General features: G+C 39.3%; 6 protein-coding genes across 6 annotated transcripts in view; 4 read left to right on the top strand and 2 right to left on the bottom strand.

The window, feature by feature from the left end:
• The window catches only part of LOC130420484 (uncharacterized), a 116,931-nt gene extending 110,365 nt beyond the window's left edge, over positions 1 to 6,566 (bottom strand). The window contains exon 1 of the mRNA XM_056747786.1: positions 6,274 to 6,566. Coding sequence (XP_056603764.1) covers positions 6,274 to 6,566 — 293 coding nt within the window. The remainder of the gene's footprint in view (positions 1 to 6,273) is intronic.
• An 810-nt stretch (positions 6,567 to 7,376) lies between these two features.
• LOC130420495 (histone H2A-like) lies at positions 7,377 to 7,763 on the bottom strand. Its single transcript, XM_056747797.1, has one exon. It carries the CDS (start codon positions 7,761 to 7,763, stop codon positions 7,377 to 7,379), a length of 387 nt encoding a protein of 128 aa, XP_056603775.1.
• Positions 7,764 to 12,264: 4,501 nt separating this feature from the next.
• LOC130420487 (histone H1-like) lies at positions 12,265 to 12,908 on the top strand. Its single transcript, XM_056747789.1, has one exon. The coding sequence runs from the start codon at positions 12,270 to 12,272 to the stop codon at positions 12,906 to 12,908; it is 639 nt and encodes a 212-aa protein (XP_056603767.1). The 5' UTR covers positions 12,265 to 12,269.
• A 651-nt stretch (positions 12,909 to 13,559) lies between these two features.
• LOC130420497 (histone H2A-like) lies at positions 13,560 to 13,946 on the top strand. Its single transcript, XM_056747800.1, has one exon. The coding sequence runs from the start codon at positions 13,560 to 13,562 to the stop codon at positions 13,944 to 13,946; it is 387 nt and encodes a 128-aa protein (XP_056603778.1).
• Positions 13,947 to 14,632: 686 nt separating this feature from the next.
• LOC130420491 (histone H3-like) lies at positions 14,633 to 15,093 on the top strand. The gene has a single exon (XM_056747794.1). The coding sequence runs from the start codon at positions 14,633 to 14,635 to the stop codon at positions 15,041 to 15,043; it is 411 nt and encodes a 136-aa protein (XP_056603772.1). The 3' UTR covers positions 15,044 to 15,093.
• Positions 15,094 to 16,138: 1,045 nt separating this feature from the next.
• Positions 16,139 to 16,518, top strand: LOC130420501 (histone H2B-like). The gene has a single exon (XM_056747804.1). The coding sequence runs from the start codon at positions 16,141 to 16,143 to the stop codon at positions 16,513 to 16,515; it is 375 nt and encodes a 124-aa protein (XP_056603782.1). The 5' UTR covers positions 16,139 to 16,140; the 3' UTR covers positions 16,516 to 16,518.
• The last annotated feature ends 6,984 nt before the right edge of the window (positions 16,519 to 23,502 follow it).

Genomic DNA, 23,502 nt, shown 5'->3' with positions numbered 1-23,502 from the left:
TGCGTGGTAAAAGTTTAATTTTAAAGACGTTCCAGCTAAAGTGGGTAAAACATGCAACATGGTGATCTTTTGTCCGGTTCGGGATCGCGGGTCTCAAATGTTGACAGGTACGGTCATATATCATTAAACACCACACAACTATAGGCTAGACAAACTGTAAGCAAAGCCATGCCATCACATCTAGGAAATTAGTCAATAAATTTGAGTAAAATCATCCTGTGCAAATGCTTCACATGAAATACTGGTGTGGGGAGTTCATTTATAAATCACAGGAGGTCTTCAGATAATACTCTGAATGGTGCTAATGTGTAACATAACATTATGTCTAATCAAATTCACCGAAGGCTCCAACTACGCAAAATGTTATCCAATCAAAGCAGTGGGCGTTTACTTCAAAGTTCCTTCAATGCGGCACACCCATAAAACCGAGCGTTTGTAGAGCGGGCCTCAAAACCTGGGTAGAAAATAGCCTCTTACTTATTGATTTGGATGTTTTTGGATGTAAAACCACACAAACTCCATATGTAGACCTCATATAACAGTATAAACGATAAACAAGCACAGTTCATGAGACCTTTAAGACAACACACTCATTACTGCAGTCAGATTCAAATATCTAATCTCCTCTAAAATTTGTTTTTTTTGAGTGCCATTTTGTTTCTTCAAAAACAAAGGCCACAATGCATTGCTTAAATCTGTGGCACTTGATTGCAGTGGTTTGATTCTTTATTTCTACTCATTTTATGTGTTATTAAATCAACAACATTTTCCTTAACCATTAATTTAAACAATGCAATGTTAGGTTTTTCTTATAATTTTGACGTCAACAAAATTGCTTTTACGTTAGACAGTTCATCAAAAGTGAGAATTAGATAAAGAAAAATATGTACAATCAAATTGTTTTGTTGCAAGGAAAATTGTATATTCATCGTTGTTAAACAGAACATGCCAAAGTTTGACTCCTAGAACTTTCAGTTTGAAGTTGTACAAATGAATTGAAACGAAATTATTAACTGGACCTTTATGTTGAGATTAAAGACAACGAGATTGGTTGCCACTTATTGACCCCCTACACAGACACATGAACATTCAGTTGTTCTGCACCTATATTTCCAAGGCACGTGACGATCTAAAGTCATGATTTAAACAAACTGGTGTTCCTCATTTACGATACAACACGAGACGGAATATAAACTTATTCGTATAATAAAATAATATAAATGTTCATCAGCGAGACGTGCAAAGATTCAACACGACTCATATAAACCCAATATTAGAAGCTCTTTAGTGACGTCATGGGTGGCTCTTAAAAGAGCCTTTGTGTGCGGCGGATGAAAGCGGCGCTTTACTTGGAGCTCGTGTACTTGGTGACGGCTTTGGTGCCCTCGGACACGGCGTGTTTGGCGAGTTCACCGGGCAGCAGCAGACGCACGGCGGTCTGGATCTCTCTCGACGTGATGGTGGAGCGCTTGTTGTAGTGCGCGAGACGAGACGACTCACCGGCGATGCGCTCGAAGATGTCGTTGACGAAAGAGTTCATGATGCCCATCGCCTTGGAAGAGATGCCGGTGTCGGGGTGGACCTGCTTGAGCACTTTGTACACGTAGATGGCGTAACTCTCCTTCCTGGACTTTCTGCGCTTCTTTCCTCCCTTAACGGCGGTCTTGGTGACGGCCTTCTTAGAGCCCTTCTTGGGCGCGGGTTTGGCTGGTTCAGGCATGATGTTTCTTCACAGATGAGTAAATGCTGAATGTTGAAGAGTCTCGTCGCTGTGGTATTTATTCACTCCCACATGCAAATGTTTGCGTCACAGGTGCAGTGCTCTGATTGGGTGTCATCGCCGGCCAAATCCTATAAAATGTGTTTATTGGTCAGATCATAGTTTCACGGGTTCGATAGAGAGCCAATGAAAGCGTTTCCCGCCCAGTGTTTGAAATTTGAACATGACCATCCCCCGCGCGATTCAGAATTCACTTCCCGCTCTTTATCGAATTTGATTAAAAATAACATTTATATCTGTAGTACGTCATCGTGTCATCAAAGTCACTTAAAGAGTTCATACAAAAGCATTTCACCCTATTATGCTTTATTCACAAACTTTGGGCAGCTTGGGTTTACATAGTTATACAACATGTAATAATCCCTTCTTACAAACAACATAAAATAGAGACTGTGTCTGTCCCCCGGATTAGCAAACATAAGATATTGCGTAAACCTCTTGAAAGTAATTTAATAAACGTTAAACAAATCAAACATGAACAAAATACAGATAATCAGCTGTTACGACTCGGATTGCTTAATATTAGATCTCTCTCAAATAAAGCACTTTTTGTTAACGATTTGATAACCGATCATAAAATAGACATGCTTTGTTTGACAGAAACATGGCTAAAGCCAGATGATTTTATTACTCTAAATGAATCCGTTCCCCATGATTATTACTATAAACACGAGCCTCGTCTAAAAGGTAGAGGGGGAGGTGTCGCTGCACTTTACAAGAATTCTTTTATTACCTCTCAGAAGTCTAATTTTAAGTACAGTTCTTTCGAAGTCATGGTACTTCACGTATCGACACCTAATACTAAGGACAAAACATTTTTAAAATTTATTCTAGCTATTGTATATAGGCCTCCAGGGCACCACACAGATTTTATTAAAGATTTTGGTGGGTTCTTATCAGAACTAGTACTGGCCGCAGATAGAGTCCTTGTCGTCGGTGACTTTAATATCCATGTAGACAATGATACAGATGCCTTGGGACTGGCTTTCAAAGACACTCTTAACTCCATGGGCGTTAGTCAACATGTGTCAGGACCCACTCACCTTCGTAATCATACTTTAGATTTAATACTTTCTTATGGTATAAATGTGGACGATGTTAAAATCGTTCAGCAGAGTGAAGATATTTCGGATCATTATCTGATATTATGTTTGCTTCAATGGCCTACGGCTGCAAATCAAACTCCTTGTTACAAATATGGTAGAACGATTACTTCAACTACCAAAGATGCGTTTCTCGATAATCTGCCTGAATTGTCTAAAATATCCAGCATGAGTAATAACGTTGACGATTTTGACACTACTATTGAAAATTTTAACTCTACTTTCTCGGAAATATTAGACACAGTTGCTCCTCTGCGTTTAAAGAAAATTAAAAATAGCAGCCCAACACCGTGGTATAATGAACACACTCAGACTCTAAAAAAAGCATCCCGTAAAATGGAGCGCAACTTTAAGAAAACGAATTTAGAGGTATTTCGTATAGCATGGAAGGATAGTACTCGAAATTACAGGAATGCAATAAAAACGTCTAGATCCGCCTACTTTTCAACACTAATAGAGGAAAACCATCACAACCCTAGGTTCTTATTTAACACCGTGGCTAAATTAACAAAAAATAAGTCGTCATCGACGTCAGATTCTGATTATCAGCATAACAGTGATGAATTTATGAACTACTTCACAAGTAAAATCCAAGATATAAGAGAAAAAATTATAACAATGCAACCTGTAGTGAAATCCGCTGAACAAACTAACTACAGCACCCCTAAGGAGAAATTGCAATTATTTTCTACAGTAGATCACGATGAACTGTCTAAAATCATTAAATCATCTAAATCATCAACATGCATGCTAGACCCTATACCTACAAAACTACTGAAAGAAATGCTCCCCGAAATTATAGATCCTCTTCTTAGTATTATTAACTCATCTCTGACATTAGGACATGTGCCTAAAGCATTTAAGGTGGCTGTTATAAGGCCTCTTTTAAAAAAAACCAAACTCGACCCCAAAGAACTAGGGAATTACAGGCCTATATCGAATTTACCTTTTATATCTAAAGTTCTGGAAAAAGTAGTTTCAACTCAATTATGCTCCTTCCTCCAAAGGAATGACATTAATGATGAATTCCAGTCTGGATTTCGAGCATGTCACAGTACAGAGACTGCTTTGATCAGAGTTACAAATGATCTGCTTTTAGCGTCTGACCGTGGCTGTATTTCGTTATTGGTGCTGCTAGACCTCAGTGCTGCATTTGACACCATTGACCACAGCATACTTCTACATAGACTCGAAAATTACGTCGGCATTAACGGAATAGCATTGAAATGGTTTAAGTCTTATTTATCCGACCGTTTTCAATTTGTAGCAATAAACAATGAGGTGTCCCGCAAATCACAAGTCCAGTACGGTGTACCACAGGGCTCAGTCTTGGGACCCCTGCTCTTCGCATTATACATGCTACCTCTAGGAGATATAATAAAGCGACACGGAATTAGCTTTCACTGTTATGCTGATGATACTCAACTTTATATTTCCTCGATGCCTCATGAAACCCAGCAGTTTCATCGAATAAAGGATTGCATAGTTGACTTAAAAATGTGGATGAGTAACAATTTTTTACTACTAAACTCGGACAAAACAGAAGTGTTACTTACTGGACCGAAAACTGCTATGCGTAACAACCAAGAATACTGCTTAACGATTGACGGATGCTCCATAAAATCCTCGTCATCAGCTAAGAATCTTGGCGTTGTATTTGACAGTACTCTCTCATTTGAAAGCCATGTCGCAAACACCTGTAAAATTGCATTTTTCCATCTTAAGAATATATCTAAATTACGTCATATGCTGTCACTGTCAGATGCAGAGAAATTAATTCATGCATTCATGACATCAAGACTAGATTACTGTAATGCACTTCTAGGTGGTTGCCCTGCGGGCCTATTACAAAAACTGCAACTGGTTCAAAACGCGGCAGCTCGAGTTCTTACACGTACAAAAAAGTATGAGCATATAACCCCGGTTCTGTCAACCTTGCACTGGTTACCTATAAAGCATCGCATTAACTTTAAGATCTTGCTTATTACCTATAAAGCCCTACATGGTCTAGCGCCGCAGTATTTGAATGAACTTCTATTGTATTACAGACCACCACGTACATTACGTTCTAAGGGGTCCTGTCAGTTGGTAATACCTAGAATTTCAAAATCAAGTGCAGGTGGTAGATCCTTTTCTTATCTAGCGCCTAAACTTTGGAATATTCTTCCCTGCACGGTCCGGGAGGCAGACACACTCTGTCAGTTTAAATCTAGACTAAAGACTCATCTTTTTAATCTTGCATACACTACACCTCCATAATATTAATCCTCAGAGGATTTAGGCTGCATTATTTAGATCAACCGGAACCAGGAACACATCCAACAACCAATGATGTACTTGTTGCATCAAAGAGTGCAGAACAGTACTCTACTCTCAGCCAGTCTTGTCTCTTTGTTCCAAGGTTACCGCAGGATGCAGTTCATGCCCAGACCTGATGGCAGAGCTGAGAATGGGAAGCGGTGACCTGACAAGTGCTAAGAGGATAGAGCTGGATAAAGGACGCGACAACTTTGTTTTTTTCTACAACATTTCAAATGCTATTAGATTGTTAATGATAATCTTTAATTTTTATATTTTTATTAAGCCTTGTTGTGCAAGCACTGATGAGCTTGTGCAGAGGCAGCAGCTTTTGCCAGAGGGGAACTGGAATCCCCTGGTTGGGCCTGGGTTCCCCTGAGGTTTTTTTTCTCGATGGGAGTTTTGGGTTCCTCACCACCGTTTGCATATTGTTTTGCACTATCTGCCTGGCCGGGGGGGCTGCTTTAGAATTCATACTTGTATTAAATGTGTCTCATGTACAGCTGCTTTGTAACAATGAAAATTGTAAAAAGCGCTATATAAATAAAGTTGAGTTGAGTTGAGTTGAGTTAGGCGATGATGATTGTGTTTCTTTTTCGAGCACCAGAAGTGTGTAACACAACAGATTAATCTCATCAATTGAGGTTCTCCAAAACGCATCCGGGATAATAAAACGTGACATTCATAACATTTCGTTTGATATGATATAACTTCTGAAGTTATAAAACTACTCGAGTGATAAAGTGGCTTTTAGAAGAGCCGTTGGGTTTCATAAGTCTTGTTTTAAAGTGAAAGTACGTCATCGTGTCTTCACAGTCCGTCAAAGATTCCGTTCAGAAAGCATTTCACTCAATTACACGTTATTCACGATACATTGCACGTGCTGACGTTTATAGTTACGCCATGATGAGGGTGTTTCTTCTTCGAGCGAACGAAGTGTGTAACACAAGTTCTAAAAGTACTAGTTCGCGTTAAATAGGATTTATTTTTTGGAATTCACCTCTTCGAGTGAGACAGTGGGTGGCTCTTAAAAGAGCCGTTGTGTTCAATGTTTTACTTCAGAATAAACGCGTTTAACCTCCGAAGCCGTACAGAGTGCGTCCCTGTCGCTTCAGCGCGTACACGACGTCCATGGCGGTGACGGTCTTTCTCTTGGCGTGCTCGGTGTAGGTGACGGCGTCACGGATAACATTCTCCAGAAACACCTTCAACACACCGCGAGTCTCCTCGTAGATGAGACCGGAGATACGTTTCACTCCGCCGCGACGAGCGAGACGACGGATGGCAGGTTTGGTGATGCCCTGGATGTTATCACGCAGAACTTTACGATGACGCTTCGCGCCTCCTTTTCCGAGTCCCTTTCCGCCTTTGCCTCTTCCAGACATGATGCACGAGAGTACAGATACAAACGTTATGCTTTAAAAAAAGGACAGCGGATACAGTTTGTATGTACCTACAGGACCTATTTGAAACACACGCGTGCGAGGGCGGTGCAAGTGGCACGTCACTTTTTTATTTTCCTCACAGCTCCGAAGCCTTCAGTAAATCATTAAATATACATTTATGCATTTAGCAGATGATTTTATCCACAGTGACGTACATCACATTATCTTATACATTTGTTTCTGAGTGTTTAATCCCCTGAGATCGAACCCATGACCTCGGCGTTGTTCTATTCTAGACGAGTACAACAATCTAATGTACAAAGAAGCGTGACTTTTAAGATTTTATGAGAAACAGAATAAAATTGAACTATAAATATTTCTCCTGACTTCTTTATTTTATACTCGTGTCATTTTATCTGAACAGAAATTTGCAACTTTTGCAGATCAACAAACGTGACGTCACGATAAAAAAGGTTATCGCCTAAGATTCAAACTAACATTTCTTCACATCTCATCACAAGTGCAGCATGAACACATTTACTGACACAAGCATTCAACTTCTATATATGAGAGCCGGTTATACATGACTCGGGAGACTACAAATATTCTTCAGCTGTTTGACTGAACATTAGACTCGGTTTGTCGTCTCTGACCAGTAATAATCCAATACAGGTTTATGAACTGAAAGCTGAATGTGCAGTTTTAATCTGTAATTAACCGGCATGGAGACACAGGAATCGCATTGTTCTTTTATCGGTTAAGTGGGTGGCTCTTAAAAGAGCCTTTGGTTTGAAACGAACTGTCCCCCGTTTACTTGGTCTTGGCGGGCTTCTCGGTCTTCTTGGGCAGCAGCACGGCCTGGATGTTGGGCAGAACGCCGCCCTGAGCGATGGTCACTCTGCCCAGAAGTTTGTTCAGTTCCTCGTCGTTGCGCACCGCCAGCTGCAGGTGACGGGGGATGATGCGAGTCTTCTTGTTGTCTCGAGCGGCGTTTCCGGCCAACTCGAGGATCTCAGCGGTCAGATACTCGAGCACGGCGGCCAGATACACCGGGGCGCCAGCACCCACACGATGCGCATAATTGCCTTTACGGAGGAGTCTGTGGACGCGGCCCACGGGGAACTGAAGTCCCGCTCTAGAGGAGCGAGTCTTGGCCTTAGCTCTCGCTTTGCCGCCGGTTTTGCCTCTGCCGCTCATTTTCTTCAGCTGTGTAAGTTTACTTAGTAGGTGGGAAGGAAAGACGAAGCTTCTGCTCTGCAGTTCTCAATATTTCAAACCCTCTGCCTGTTGACTATTGGTTGGAGTCAGTAATACTTTTAAACCAATCAGCCAACTTCCCTCCAAACTCCCAACAGCCCAACCCCCTCTTTCTCCTCACAGATGCTGTGTGACGCACAACAGTTTTGATATAATGAACAAACTTAAAGTGATAGTTCATCCAAAAATAAAAAACTGTCTTCATTTACTTACCATCAGATTGTTCCAAAACTAACACTAGGCTAAAAACAAAGGATGCTTTTTGGAAGAATTTCAGTATCCAAGCAGATCTCATCCCCCATTTGCAAATTTAAACTGGAGGAACAACCTGTGGTTGAGTAAATGATAACAGACTACTAAATTTGGGGTGAATTATCATTTAAAGTCACATCTCTCTTTCTCATTAAGTCAATTATTTCCTGATTATCATTTAAAGTTTAATCAACTCTGTCACATGTTTACATTTCTGCAATCTCAAGGCAGCTAAAGAGATGAAGGAGGTGAAGTTTATTCACGAGTTCACCTATGCAGATAATAAACGGTTAGCAGAAGTGTAAAAGGTATGCGTGTTTGGCGTGCTGTCCGGGGAGCGGGCTCCGAGCTCGCCGGTTCCTTCTGAATCCGGAACACTCCCCCTGCTAGGGTGAGTGTCCCGAGCTCGGAAACGGCCCGAACCCAGAGCAAACCCCCCGGATTCTGCTAACGGGGGAGTTCGTGGGAAGGAGCTGGGGAGGTGGGGTGGGTGTTAGAAACAGAAGAGATGTCGCAGGTAAGAGGTCTTGCTTATTTATGGGCTGGCTCGCTTAGCAGGTAGGGTGGAAGCCATGATTGCTGATTGCGAACCAGCCGGGTTTGATTATATGCTCCGGCTCCTCCCGAACTTTGTTTATAAAACATCATTTGAATAGGCTTATATTATTTGTGTTCTTTAAAGATTATAATATAAAATATTTGTCCTGCAATAAAGAAATGCCACCACATTCTTTTCTTATCAACACACACTAAAGGGGAAATTCAATCATTGTCACACATCACTCATCTCTTCATTCAGTTACATTGACTCCTGTAGTCGCTCTCATCAAACTCAAAGCTCTGCTCTCGGCCTACAAGACCACCACTGGTTCTGCAGCTCCATATCTTCACTCGCTCATACAGACTTATGTACCCTTCAGATCCCTGCGCTCTGCACATGAACCACGTCTTGTGCTGTGATCACAAAAAGGTCAAAAATCTCTCTCACGTACTTTCTCTGGATCTGTTCCACATGTGTGTTATGATCTGACCGCTGCTACAAGATCATCAGATTCTGTGTCTGTCTTTAAGAATCATCTGAAAACACATCTCTTCTGTCAACACCTGACCCATCAGTTCTGACTTCTGTCTCTTTTCTACTCTTTCTATCAAAAAACAATCTTATCTTTGTATACTGAGTTAGACTATGAGACCAGTTTTACTGCACTTAAGCTTTTTGTTGTCCTGTTGTTCTTTCAATTGCTTCTATTGTTTACCTCATAAAAAAGTGTCTGCTAAATGAATAAATGTAAATGTAAGCACATATTTATAAAATGTAATGTACACTACTGGTCAAACGTTTTCAAACACTTAATTCATCATTTATTTGTATTTTTTCCACATTTAGAAAAAGGCAACTGTGGACTAGGTTGTGACTGAAAAAATCTAAACAATACAATAAAAACTATTATTTATCTGCTACAAACCTGTTATATACATCTTCAATGTAGTCATTATTTGCATGAAATTTGCAGAAATTTATTTTATCATCAACTACTTGAGGTTTCTATAAGATGCTTTTTAAACCACACTTTTCATCTGAGCTTTTATTGGTTGCTCTATTTCATTATTTAGTCAAAGTCATCCATTTCAAAAACGTTTTTATATACATATACAAATATATTAGTTGATAATGAAGACATTTAAATTAGCACATTTCCTGTCTATGTATAATTTCAGACATTTAAGCACCTTCAGATTCAGATTGTGACAGTATAGTGACTGAATAAAGCAGTTTAATTAATAAAAGATTAATCTTTAAAAAAAGTCAGTTTATGTACATACAGTCATTGCCAAAAATGTTGACACCCCTGAAATTTTTCCAGAAAATCAAGTATTTCCCACATAAAGGTATTGCATTAACACATATTTACTATACACATGTTTATTCCCTTAGTGTGTATTGGAACAAAGCAAAAAAAAAAACGAGGGAAAAAAGCAAATTTGACAATGTCACACAAAACTCTAAAAATGGACTGGACAAAATGATTGGCACCCTTTCAAAATTGTGGATCAATAAGATTGTTTCAAGCATGTGATGCTCCTTTAAATTCACCTCGGGCAAGTAACAGGTGTTGGCAATATAAAAAATCACACCTGAAAGCAGACAAAATTGTTCTAGTTCTAGATGTTCCTTTGTCCACAGTGCGCAACATTATCAAGAAGTTTGCAACCCATGGCACTGTAGCTAATCTCCCTGGACGTGGACGAAAGAGAAAAATTGATGAAAGGTTGCAACGCAGGATAGTCCGGATGGTGGATAAGCAGCCCCAAACAAGTTCCAAAGAAATTCAATCTGTCTCAAGGTGCATCAGTGTCAGCGCGAACTATCCGTCAACATTTACATGAAATGAAACGCTATGGCAGGAGACCCAGGAGGACCCCACTGCTGACACAGAGACATAAAAAAGCAAGACTACAGTTTGACAAAATGTACTTAAGTAAGCCAAAATCCTTCTGGGAAAACGTCTTGTGGACAGATGAGACCAAGATAAAGCTTTTTGGTAAAGCACATCATTCTACTATTTAAAGAAAACGGAATGAGGCCTACAAAGAAAAGAACACAGTTCCTACAGTCAAATATGGTGGAGGTTCAAGGATGTTTTGGGGTTGTTTTGTGCATGAAATTTGAGGATTACCAAAGGATTTTGGATCGCAATGTAGGGCCCAGTGTCAGAAAGCTGGGTTTGCGTCCGAGATCGTGGGTCTTCCAGCAGGAAAATGACCCCAAACATACTTCAGAACTCTCCAGCGCTTTGTTGCCATCCATTTCTGGGTGCTTTTTGAAGTGGCCAGCAATGAGTCCAGATCTAAATCCTATTGAACACCTGTGGAGAGATTTTAAAATTGCTGTTGGGAAAAGGCGCCCTTCCAATATGAGAGACCTGGAGCAGTTTGCAAAGGAATAGTGGTCCAAAATTCCAGATTAGAGGTGTAAATTTATTGATGGTTAGAGGAAGCGATTGATTTCAGTTATTTGTTCCAAAGGGTGTGCAAACACATATTAAGTTAAGGGTGCCCATAATTTTGTCCAGCACAATTTTGGAGTTTTGTGTGACATTTTGTCAAATTTGCTTTTTTCCCTCCTTTTTTTGTTTTGTTCCTATACACACAATGGGAATAAACATGTGTTAATGTAATAGTTTTCTGTGAGAAATACTTGATTTTCTGGAAAAATGTCAGGGGTGTCAACAATTTTGGCCATGACTGTATGCCAAAGACATCAAGACAAGACCGATTCAGAGCTTTCTTTTACAGACAGACTCTTTAAAGTTAAGAGTACTTGTGTTCAATATGTCTGCAAAAAAAAAAAAAAAAGAATTTACAGAAGATAAAACACTAAATAAAATTACAATAATAACTTATTAATCAGAACCCAAGACTGACTCAAATTAGATTACTTGTCTGTAAGAAAAAAAGAAATAGATAAATACAACACAAACAGTAATTTTCCCATCTCTAGAAAACACACAGACACACACACACACACACATTTAGATCATTCGATGTGTGAGCGGTTTCATGTCAATACTGGACAAAAAGGTTTAGTTTTTATTATATTTAATCCATATTTACTCTCCGTTTTATCGTTTCGTCAGTCTGAATATAACACATTTACACATCAGTAACACAAACAGCGTTGTGTCATTCACACAAATACCTCGAGAGTGTTCGTGTGTTTCAATCTGATCAAAACAACTTCTGTATGAAACACTTTACAAGTCCCTGAATGACATTAACTTAACTCAAGTCATTTATTACATGTATGTTAAATAAACAGAAAACATTTTTAATGTTTCATCAATGTTCACACAAACAAATCACATGAAATTCACTCGCAGCTTTTCTCCAGAGATCGATGCTGGTCGTGTTTTTAATGTAACAGTGAAATAATAAACCCTTTACTGTCGTGTAGTTTAGTCTGTGAATAAAGCTCTGGATCTCTGCTCTGTGTTCACGCTGTTTTCACTCCGTCAAATTATTTTAAAACTCTGATATTTACTCGAAATGTCTCAGGAGAAAACACAAGAGTTTGCGGCTCACAGAGGCACTGACAGGTCGAGCTGAGTCTATATGGTTCTCATGTAGTGTTTAAGAGCGCAGCGCCGCATTATTGATCAACTGTACTGTGACAGTACAGATCTGAACAGAGAAATGGCAGAAACCGCTCCAGCTCCAGCAGCCCCGCCGGCGAAAGCGCCCAAGAAGAAATCTGCAGCCAAACCCAAGACAGCGGGTCCAGGCGCGAGTGATCTCATCGTTAAAGCCGTGACGGCCTCCAAGGAGAGAAACGGTGTGTCTCTGGCCGCCCTGAAGAAAGCTCTCACCGCCGGCGGATACGATGTGGAGAAGAACAACTCCCGCGTCAAGCTCGCCATCAAGAGCCTCGTGACTAAAGGCACACTGGTCCAGACTAAAGGAACCGGTGCTTCAGGATCTTTCAAACTCAACAAAAAACAAGTCGAGACTAAGAAGCCAGCGAAGAAAGCCGCTCCTAAAGCAAAGAAGCCCGCAGTGAAGAAGCCCGCTGCTGCTGCCAAGAAGCCGAAGACCGCAGTAGCAAAGAAGACCGCCGCAAAGAAATCTCCCAAGAAGGCCAAGAAACCTGCCGTCACCGTCGCTAAAAAGGCAACGAAGAGCCCCAACAAGGCGAAGAAGCCAGCGGCCCCCAAGAAGGCAGCAAAGAGTCCGAAGAAAGCAGCTAAAAGCCCCAAGAAGGTCAAGGCTGCAAAACCCAAGACGACAAAGCCCAAAGCAGCTCAGCCTAAAAGGGCCGCCCCGAAAAAGAGGTAGATTCATCTATTAAGGTGTCAGACTCAACAAACGGCTCTTTTAAGAGCCACCACCAGCCCACTAAAGAGTTGTGTTTCAGTGATGTGTTGATATTATGATCGTGTTTAAATCTTTTAATTTAATTTAAATCTATTCATTTGGCAGACGCTTTTATCCAAAGCTACTTACAGTGCTTATCCTTTACATTTATACAAAGATATCAGATCGAACCCATAACCTTGCTCTTCTAAGCTACAGGAAAACTCTTTATATGTGAATATGCTGAGAAATCTGGTTCAAATTAAGAACACAAGATATGATCGTCAGAGCATTTAATTCATAATCGGCGCAACATCTGAAGTTATGTTGTCAGTATAAATATTTGCTTTTGTTCATAATGTTGTTTCCAATAGACGTGTCTGAAAAGACCGCAGATATAAGATTTAATGTAGTGAAAGATCACGTGATCAAAAACTGAAACAAAACCAGGCAGATGGGAAGAAATGGGCGGGCTTTGGTTTTTGGAGGGAAGTTCAGTGATTGGTTTGAACTTTTCACAGACTCTAACCAATAAGCGAACGATAGGCACGTATAACTTCTGAAAACCACAAACTCCATCTCATATATCCTTCGTGTTTTTATAATCGTGAGGATTTTATATCTTAAGTAACAATGAGTGGAAGAGGTAAAACCGGCGGTAAATCAAGAGCGAAAGCCAAGACTCGGTCATCCAGAGCGGGTCTTCAGTTTCCCGTCGGCCGTGTTCACAGGCTACTTCGCAAAGGTAACTACGCACAACGCGTCGGTGCCGGAGCTCCAGTTTATCTCGCCGCTGTCCTCGAGTATCTCACCGCTGAGATCTTGGAGTTGGCTGGAAACGCCGCTCGGGACAACAAGAAGAGTCGGATCATTCCCCGCCATCTACAGCTGGCCGTGCGTAACGACGAGGAGTTGAACAGACTTCTGGGCGGCGTGACCATCGCTCAGGGTGGTGTGTTGCCCAACATCCAGGCGGTGTTACTGCCCAAGAAGACCGACAAACCCACTAAGACCAAGTAAACGGGGGACAGTTCTTTACCAACCAAAGGCTCTTTTAAGAGCCACCCACATTATCACTGAGAGAGCGACGAGGTTTCTGTTTTAATCCATCGAGTTTGTATATTAATTCATTATCATAGACCTGCTATAAATGAACTCTCATTCTCCAAATCATTATTAGAGACCTCTGCCCCAAATACTGTACAAGTTATATCTATGTTTACTCGTACAGTAACTAACAAGATTCATTTCACGTTTTACCAGAGTAAAATAATAATTGTTAAGTAAAGAAATTGCGCGGGAAAGCTGAACGTTTCTGTCGTAAAAACGGTGTTTCTGCGCATGTGATTTAACGTGGAGAATTATTTAAATTTTGTTTGTAGTTGAAGACCATTCTATCTGAACTTTGTTAAATATCAACGTGCATATGTCTTTATTGAATAATACACGAGTATTAAATAAAGAGATAAAGAGCAATTATATGATGATCTTGTTTTGTGTACGTCTGAACAAAGGAAACACAATGTCCCGCCAGTTTTATTTGAACGCATATCGCGCGGCCATTGGCTCACTATCTCTAGATGAAGTCACACATCAGCCAATCGAGTGTCTCCGTGCCCTTGACGTGCTGCGCGTTCTAGCCTTTAAAAGCAGGCACACCGACACCGCAGACATATTCTGAACTGAACGCAGAAGATTCAGCAGCAATGGCACGAACCAAGCAGACCGCTCGTAAGTCCACCGGTGGCAAAGCCCCGAGGAAGCAGCTCGCCACCAAAGCCGCCCGTAAGAGCGCTCCCGCCACCGGCGGCGTGAAGAAGCCTCATCGTTACAGGCCCGGCACCGTGGCTCTGAGAGAGATCCGCCGCTACCAGAAGTCCACCGAGCTGCTCATCCGCAAACTGCCTTTCCAGCGCCTGGTGAGAGAGATCGCTCAGGACTTCAAGACGGATCTGCGCTTCCAGAGCTCCGCCGTCATGGCTCTGCAGGAGTCCAGCGAGGCTTATCTGGTCGGTCTGTTCGAGGACACAAACCTGTGCGCCATCCACGCTAAGAGGGTCACCATCATGCCCAAAGACATTCAGCTGGCCCGCCGCATCCGCGGAGAGCGCGCTTAAGTCCCGCTTTAATAACAACTCAACGGCTCTTTTAAGAGCCACCACATCAACTGAACGACACGATTTCCACCGTTCTCCACAAACATAAATAGTAACGCAAGTTGTCAATGATGAATATTATTTTAGAAAACGTGATTGCTCAATATAAAGAATGATTATTATCTTATCAGTCTCTTAAACAGCAGATATACCCTTGTACTTTATTCAGTCTGCACCAAATCATTCCTCTTAAGCGCGTCTGATCACATGTAAAGTACACTCTCCTTCCTCAAACACACTTTTAATGCTCAGTTTGCTAGTAGATAAAAACGAAGTAAAATTTGACTAGTGGTCGTCTATCATTTCTAACTAATCTATTATTTTCTGAAATCAGTTTAGGTTAGAGGTTAGTTCACTCAAAAAGTAAAATTATATAATTGTCTTTAATTTTCTTCTGTTATGAATGTTTGCAATTTTCAGTTCTGTGACATAGTCAACTACCATAATATAAAAATATTTCTGTTGTACACAAAGTGAGATATTGTGAAGTATTTGGGATAAAAACCCTTTAGTGCACCTTTAACTACCATTGAATTGTTCCTATTGTGGGAGTCAATGTTGTAACAGAATTAAAAATGCTAACATTCTCACAAATATCTTTACCTGTGTTCGTCAAAACAAAGTAAATTAAAACAGGTTAGAAATATAAGGCTGAATAGATGATTACATCATTTTATTGGGTGAACTATCACTTAAAGTTTATTGTTTAGTTTCTTATAAAAACTTAAACATCGTGTTTTATGTAAGTTAAACTATAAAGAGATCTACTGAGAGCTTTGTGAGGGCAGAGGCGAAAAGAAAAAGCGTCTAAATGACGTGGGCTGGTCAAACGCACCTTCAAACACGAGACTGTGGGCGGGAAACGCTTTCATTGGCTCTCTATCCAGCCCGTCAAACTATGATCAGACCAATGAACACATTTTATGGGTTCGGCCGACGAAGACACGCAATCAGACAACAGGCTCCGTTACGCTAAACATTTGCATGTGAGAGTGAATAAATACCACAGCGACGAGACTCTTCAACATTCAGCTTTTTCTGATCTGTGAAGAAGCATCATGCCTGAACCAGCCAAACCCGCGCCCAAGAAGGGCTCTAAGAAGGCCGTCACCAAGACCGCCGTTAAGGGAGGAAAGAAGCGCAGAAAGTCCAGGAAGGAGAGTTACGCCATCTACGTGTACAAAGTGCTCAAGCAGGTCCACCCCGACACCGGCATCTCTTCCAAGGCGATGGGCATCATGAACTCTTTCGTCAACGACATCTTCGAGCGCATCGCCGGTGAGTCGTCTCGTCTCGCGCACTACAACAAGCGCTCCACCATCACGTCGAGAGAGATCCAGACCGCCGTGCGTCTGCTGCTGCCCGGTGAACTCGCCAAACACGCCGTGTCCGAGGGCACCAAAGCCGTCACCAAGTACACCAGCTCCAAGTAAAGCGCCGCTTTCATCCGCCGCACACAAAGGCTCTTTTAAGAGCCACCCATGACGTCACTAAAGAGCTTCTAATATTGGGTTTATAGATTAGATTCAACTTTATTGTCATTACACATATACAGGTACAGTGTAACGAAATGTAGTTTAGGTCTAACCGGAAGTGCAATTAGCAAGTGCAGATATACAGTGTGAATAAATACAGAATACAATATTAGGAAAATAATTTACGATGGGCATGTACTATGAAAATATGACAGTCGGTATGTACTATGAACAATATAAACAGAAGGATATATACTGTGAACATTAATGTACATGTGGTTATGAACATATAACAATATAGACTATACAATAGTGCAAGTGACTTGAGTGTGCATTAGTTACAGATATTAGCTATTAGTTAGTATAAGTTACAGTGCAGTACATGAGTTGATGCAGTTATTGAAGTTGTAGTGCAATACATGAGTAGATGCAGTTATACAGTTACAGCGCAGTAGATGAGTTATAGGAGTCGTGTTGAATCTTTGCACGTCTCCTTGATAAACTTTTATATTATTTTATTATGAGAAGTACATATTCCGTCTCGTGTTGTATCGTAAATGAGGAACACCAGTTTGTTTAAATCCTGACTATACATCAACTCTTGCATTGACCATGTAGGTGCAGAACAACTGAATGTTCATGTGTCTGTGTAGGGGGTCAACAAGGGGCAACCAATCTCGTTGTCTATAATCTCAACATAAAGGCCCAGTTAGTAATTTCGTTTCAATTCTTCTGTACAACTTCAAACTTAAAGTTCTAGGAGCCAAACTTTGGCATGTTTTGTTCTCACATTTTTCTTTCAAATGCTATTTGAAAATGATGAATATACAATTTTCCTTAGAACAAACAATTTGATTGTACATATTTTTCTTTATAATTCTCACTTTTGATGAACTGTATCTAATGTAAAAGCTACTTTGTTGACGTTAAAATTATAACAAAAACCTAACATTGCATTGTTTAAAAAAACGGTTATGGAAAATGTTGTTGATTTAATAACACATAAAATAAGTAGAAATAAACATTCAAACCACTGCGATCATTCAGACAACAAACTATTTTCGAGTTTTAATTGTTTTATTTGGGATATATTTGTCACTTCATATGATCAGTACAATTGTGTTACAAATATTATCTTTTTATCCAATTCAATTATTTTGTTTTAAGTTTGCTTCTATTTATCAAAACAACGTCACAGTTACGTCATATCATATATAAAGGGAAACTGGAGGTGGTCAAAACAAACCAGCACAGAGTCGGCAACACGAAATATACAAATATCTTATTGTGTTGTTGAGAGGCAGAAGCGATTGCTGAGACACAGAAAGAACAATTCAAAAACTTGTTTAATATGTTTTAATATTCATTTAAGTATTTGAACAGTTCACTTCAACACAAATATTCTCATAGATCATTTTGTCTATTCAGTGTTTATAAAGAAGCTTTAATTTAAATTCATGTTCTCAAACAACCAAATGATTCAAAACTGTTTTTAAAATGTTGAATTTGCCCTTCAGACACGGTTACTAGTGTTTGTATTGAAACAGATTATAACGTTTTATCTAAAAGCATTACATATTCAGCTGCTACAGTCTACACACCTCACCAAACACAAACACACAAGATAAAACACACAGAATATAAACATTAAACTCACATTGTCACATGTCATTGTCTTAATCTGTAATCATTTGATTGTAGTTTAATAGATTGTCACGCTACTATCACTATAATATCATTAATAACACACATCTTCAAAGCTGAATTATAAGATCAATCAAGAATAACTAAATATATTTGACTGGATAACAAAATAATGAGACTAACTGAAGTTATTATAAACGTTTACATGTAATTACAAATCCTATAAAACATGTATTTCAAAGTTTCTCTCAAGTGATGAAAATGACGTCTTTAAACACAACGACTGTGTTGTGATCGGTCAGAAGTCTGAACACACTTTCTGTTTCTCTTCATCTTCATGTTTTGGTGTGAAAACATTTCCATCAGGCTGCACTCTCCAGGTCACTGTTGTGTCATTGTGTACGCCCAAATCTGTCAGTTTCTGCTGAATCTACACAACACAAACAATCATGACACACACTCTTACACTGACAAACTTTGTTAAAGGGGTGCTGCAATGGTGGTTCATGCATTCTGAATTACACTATAAGATGCCGGACATGAACCGCATGCAGTGAGTGAAACTGATGTCTTTGTTTTGTTGACAATGTGCTTTAGTTTAGCCTTAACAATGAATTTACTACTGTTAACAAATACAATCTTATTGAAGTGTTACATCTACACACGAGCTCACGTTAGTCTATCACATTTCTGTCCTTTGTGTTCCCTCAGAATTTTGCCCTAGTTGTTGATACCTGGAATGATAAATTCAGTTTTCTATTTAAACTCTGGAACAGTCTTCCTGACGCATACAGTTTACACCTGCATCTCTTTAATATTAACAGTATTACAGATCTACAAGTGATGTACACATTACATAAAATATGACACTAATGTCAATAACCAAACAGATCTCATCCCACATTTACTGCCATAGTAGAGAAAATAACTACTATTGGATTTAATGTGTGATGAGATCTGTTTGATTACTGACATTCTTCTAAATATCCTCATTTGTGTTCAGCAGAACAAAACATTTATACAGGTTTGGAACAATCTGAGGGGGAGTAAATGAGGACATTTTTTTCAAATTTTTGGGGGTAAACTATTCACTAGAGCCATGATTATCATCATTTTATTGGACGTTTGTGCTTGTACTGCAGTTAACTTCCTGTCTGTGTTTGTCTATCGGTCACAAAATATATATATATATATATTTTTTTTTAATTTAATCTATGTTAATATTAATTTATTTCATTATTTTATTGAATGACAATTGAATTAAATAAATAATTTGTTGAATTTTGTTGTGTTTTCAATATTATTTAATAAGCAATATGTTCAATGGCTCCTGTAGTTTTGTGGCATTTAAAGAGACCGTCTGGTACACTGACATCTAGTGGTTGATCTACCTCAGCTTTCTACAAGTGTTCATGAATCTAACAGAGATGAACAATCACATGAAGGAAGACGACCGAGCTTTACTGTCTAATCAAATGAAATAAGGCGGGAGTTGCTTTTGACAGAAGTCCAGCTGCAGGCCAGCATCCACTCAATTTAAGACACAGCAGATCCAGACCAGCAGTCTCAGGCCGGCAGCGCTTTCTGACAAAGTCAAACCCATTGACAGCATGAAGGAGAGCAGGGTGAGTTCTGTCCAGTTTTTGTTTTGAAAAATAAATGTATATATTAAGTTAAGTGTTTATCATAACTATAATGGGGACGTCTTTCACATGTTATATTTTAAGTATAAAATCGTTGTAGTATTCAATAGTTTTCTGTTTTATTTCTGTGGACACTCTGCTTTCTTGTTTGTTTTAAGACTTTATGTTCTATTTAATTGAATTCTGAAAAATAATGTATATTTGACATCAAAAGTCTATACTTTGTACCAAGTGTTTGTTAAGAACTGAACAGATATTGATTATTTAGATATTAATTGTGAACATCAAGTAATATTTTGAATTCTGAAAAAAAAGTGTATTTGACATTAAAAGTCTATACTTTGTGCGTAAGTGTTTTGTTTCAAAATGAACAGATATTGATTATGTAGATATTATAAACACTAAGTTTCCAGCAAATGCAAAATGACGAATGTAAAATCCAGTCTATTAAACTACAAAACACCAAAAGCATTTACATGTTTCAGGTCATGTCAGTGTGACAAGACAAAAACATGACAAGACTTCACCAGTTCAGCTACAGAATGTGTCTTACTCAAGTGTGTTTAGGTTGTGTTTAAAACAACCATTTCACCCGGACAGCCATCACTTAAATGAATATTCTCGCTCTGTAATTCTGTTTAAATGTTATCTGTTTAAAATAATAAAAAAGTATCTGCAACTTTTGTAATTTGATGTTTATGTTATTAGTCGGGGGCACGGTGGCTTAGTGGTTAGCACGTTCGCCTCACACCTCCAGGGTTGGGGGTTCGATTCCCGCTTCCGACTTGTGTGTGTGGAGTTTGCATGTTCTGCCCGTGCCTCGGGGGTTTCCTCCGGGTACTCCGGTTTCCTCCCCTGGTCCAAAGACATGCATGGTAGGATGATTGGCATCTCTGGAAAAATTGTCCGTAGGGTGTGAGTGTGTGAGTGAATGAGTGAATGAGTGAGTGTGTGTGCCCTGCGATGGGTTGGCACTCCATCCAGGGTGTATCCTGCCTTGATGCCCGATGACTCCTGAGATAGGCGCAGGCTCCCCGTGACCCGAAGTAGTTCGGATAAGCGGTAGAAAATGGGTCAAAAAGTTAAAGGGAAAGTTCACTCAAAACTGGACATTCTGTAATCACTCATTTACTTTCATATCATTTCTAACCCAAACCAGTAAAGTCAGTGAAGTCACAAGACTGCTTTCTGGAGTTCTCTTTGTTTGCTATCTGTAAACTCTTTTCTTAAGTAATGCACTGGTGACAACACAATAATCACAGTGACACACTAATGCTGCGATCAGACTAGACTTGAGCATGTCTAATTCCTTCAGACAGCGTGAAAATGTGCATCAGTGATTCCTCCATCTTTAACATTTAAATGTTTTGATCTTTGATCTTCTATTGGTCTCTAATTGGCAGGTCAAAGTTCACCAAACTTGAAGTTTGCTTCGCAGCGGAAAAGTCAAGTGTGACCATGGCTTTGGCCAGAAATGTTGTGGCCCACGAGTGAATCTGAAAAACTATCTGTGTGTCAGCTCATTGTGTTGTGTAGGACACACTTTCAACACAAATAGTTGAATACTCACCGACTGTAAGATGGTCTCCATCACTGCAGGATCATTGACATTCTGACCAGATTTCAGCTCAAATCTCACAATCTGCTTCTCTGTGTCTGTTGGAAGATTAAAAGCTGTATTCATTTTCAACTCATAGAATTTTGTGACGAAAACAACATCACAACAGTTACACAAATCTACATTCAAACTTTCTAACGCAACAACTGCATATGTTTAATACAAATGAAACTAATCATTTGTCAACTTCTCATTTTGCTTTTATAATATTCAGGCAAAAATGTTCTTTACAAAACACTAAGGACAACTAATAAATAATAATCATTAATTCATCATATTGTCTCCCGACTGTTTCTGGTGAAACTTCCATCTTCTTCTCTTGTGCTGACTTGTTGTTCGAGGAGACTTTCTTTTTACACTGGGATAGTTACAACAGGCTCAACACATTATTATTATTTATTAAACGGTCAGTTCTGGTCTTTATTTCTGATTGTCTGAGCCCAGTTCTAACCTGTTATAAAATACCCCGATTTATAACGGCTGACTGCACTACATAGCCTAAATATCATTTTCTTTATTTATTTTATGAAACTTTGCAACACATATGTATTAGCCGTTTTATAAAAGCAATAAGTCGTGTGAAGCAGTGTGTTACAGTGCATTTTAAAACATCTAATGTGGTTTTATTGACTCCGCTTCATGTTGTACAACAACGCCCTTAGCTGTTATATAATACACTGTAACCCACTGCTTCATACGACTTATTACTTTATTAAACCCTGACTGTTTAACATCAGATGATCATCAATGTGACTGTTTTACTGTTTTTGATGTTTAATACAAATGGAAATACAACAGTACATTTTTGGTCAAACTATTAAATTGACTAACAACAGCTATGTTTTTCTAAAGTCTCTTCTCTCATTCTGTGTATTTATGGTGTTTGTGTTGTGAGTAGTTTATGATCACACATAAAAACTTACGTGTCTTGCAGATGAATGGAAATTTATTTGAACACAGTTGATCATCTATAAGACCATCAGGACGTATAACACCACAAGGTCGGTTCAAGTTCCTCAAGTCAGGTTGTCCAGTCATCCAGTTAATGGAGGACACATCCACAACATTTATTTCATCTGACCACTTCCATGAGTCTCTGAACAGACCAATCCATGAATAACTAATGCCTAGCATTGACATCTGGTGCAGCAGCACTTGATTCTCAGTGTTATTGTGAGAGACGGCCAGATCTGTGTAATGTTGTCTGCAGTAACTCTGAGCTTCATGCCAATTCATTGGGATATTGACAAAAACAAACCTGTCAGCTTCTGTTTCATTCTCTGTAGAAAGATGAGATAAAAAACACCATTAGAGAACAACTTCAAAAAAATAACATTTTCATGCGAGTTTTACTTTTTTACCATTCATGTCCATCTCATAGTTTAGACAGACAGACAGACAGACAGACACCAAGAATCAGTTTATGAATCTCATCACTGGTGTTGATCTGTTGATATGAATAGTTTGTTGATACTATTCATATCAACAGATCAACACTCAACATCACTAAACAAGCTGGACAATTGAATTGATCTTTATTGATTATTTGATAATTATCTTTAAGAACTTTGTTTGGTAGACCGGTTCTTATCTCACAGAACATGCTGCTCAACTTCTGGTCCAGAGCTTTGTAATCTCTAGACTGGACTAATGCAATGCTCGTCTTCCTGAGGGCTGTTTCATAAAACAAGATATAAGAAAATAAGACAGACTGATTTGAGTTCAAACTCAGTTACTATAGCAACTAACACTGGGAACTAACCAGGGACCAGATTCACAAGAGCTCCGTTAACACTGAGCCATGAGGATATGATGATATTACAACTTATTCTCTTTCATGATGAAATATATCATTACTCACTATTAATAAACAAATAATCAAATAAAATAAATCATGGGCATCGGAAGGATAAAAAATTAAATGTGTCAATAGGTGTGTAGTGAGAAAGAAGTGTGACGAGTCGTTTGACACTTAATTATTTTCACATCACATGTCTTACACTACAACTGTTTATTTTCACTAAAATGAAGTAAGTGTTT

This window comes from Triplophysa dalaica, chromosome 5 (genome assembly GCF_015846415.1).
Source record: "Triplophysa dalaica isolate WHDGS20190420 chromosome 5, ASM1584641v1, whole genome shotgun sequence".
In the NCBI taxonomy this organism is placed as follows: domain Eukaryota; kingdom Metazoa; phylum Chordata; class Actinopteri; order Cypriniformes; family Nemacheilidae; genus Triplophysa; species Triplophysa dalaica.
Note: the sequence above shows the minus strand (reverse complement) of the source record. Positions and strands in the feature narration are given on the sequence as shown.

Bases quoted from the DNA above. Each gene is read 5' to 3' on its own strand.
- LOC130420495 (XM_056747797.1), bottom strand. From the start codon at position 7,763: ATGAGCGGCAGAGGCAAAACCGGCGGCAAAGCGAGAGCTAAGGCCAAG.
- LOC130420487 (XM_056747789.1), top strand. From the start codon at position 12,270: ATGGCAGAAACCGCTCCAGCTCCAGCAGCCCCGCCGGCGAAAGCGCCC.
- LOC130420497 (XM_056747800.1), top strand. From the start codon at position 13,560: ATGAGTGGAAGAGGTAAAACCGGCGGTAAATCAAGAGCGAAAGCCAAG.
- LOC130420491 (XM_056747794.1), top strand. From the start codon at position 14,633: ATGGCACGAACCAAGCAGACCGCTCGTAAGTCCACCGGTGGCAAAGCC.
- LOC130420501 (XM_056747804.1), top strand. From the start codon at position 16,141: ATGCCTGAACCAGCCAAACCCGCGCCCAAGAAGGGCTCTAAGAAGGCC.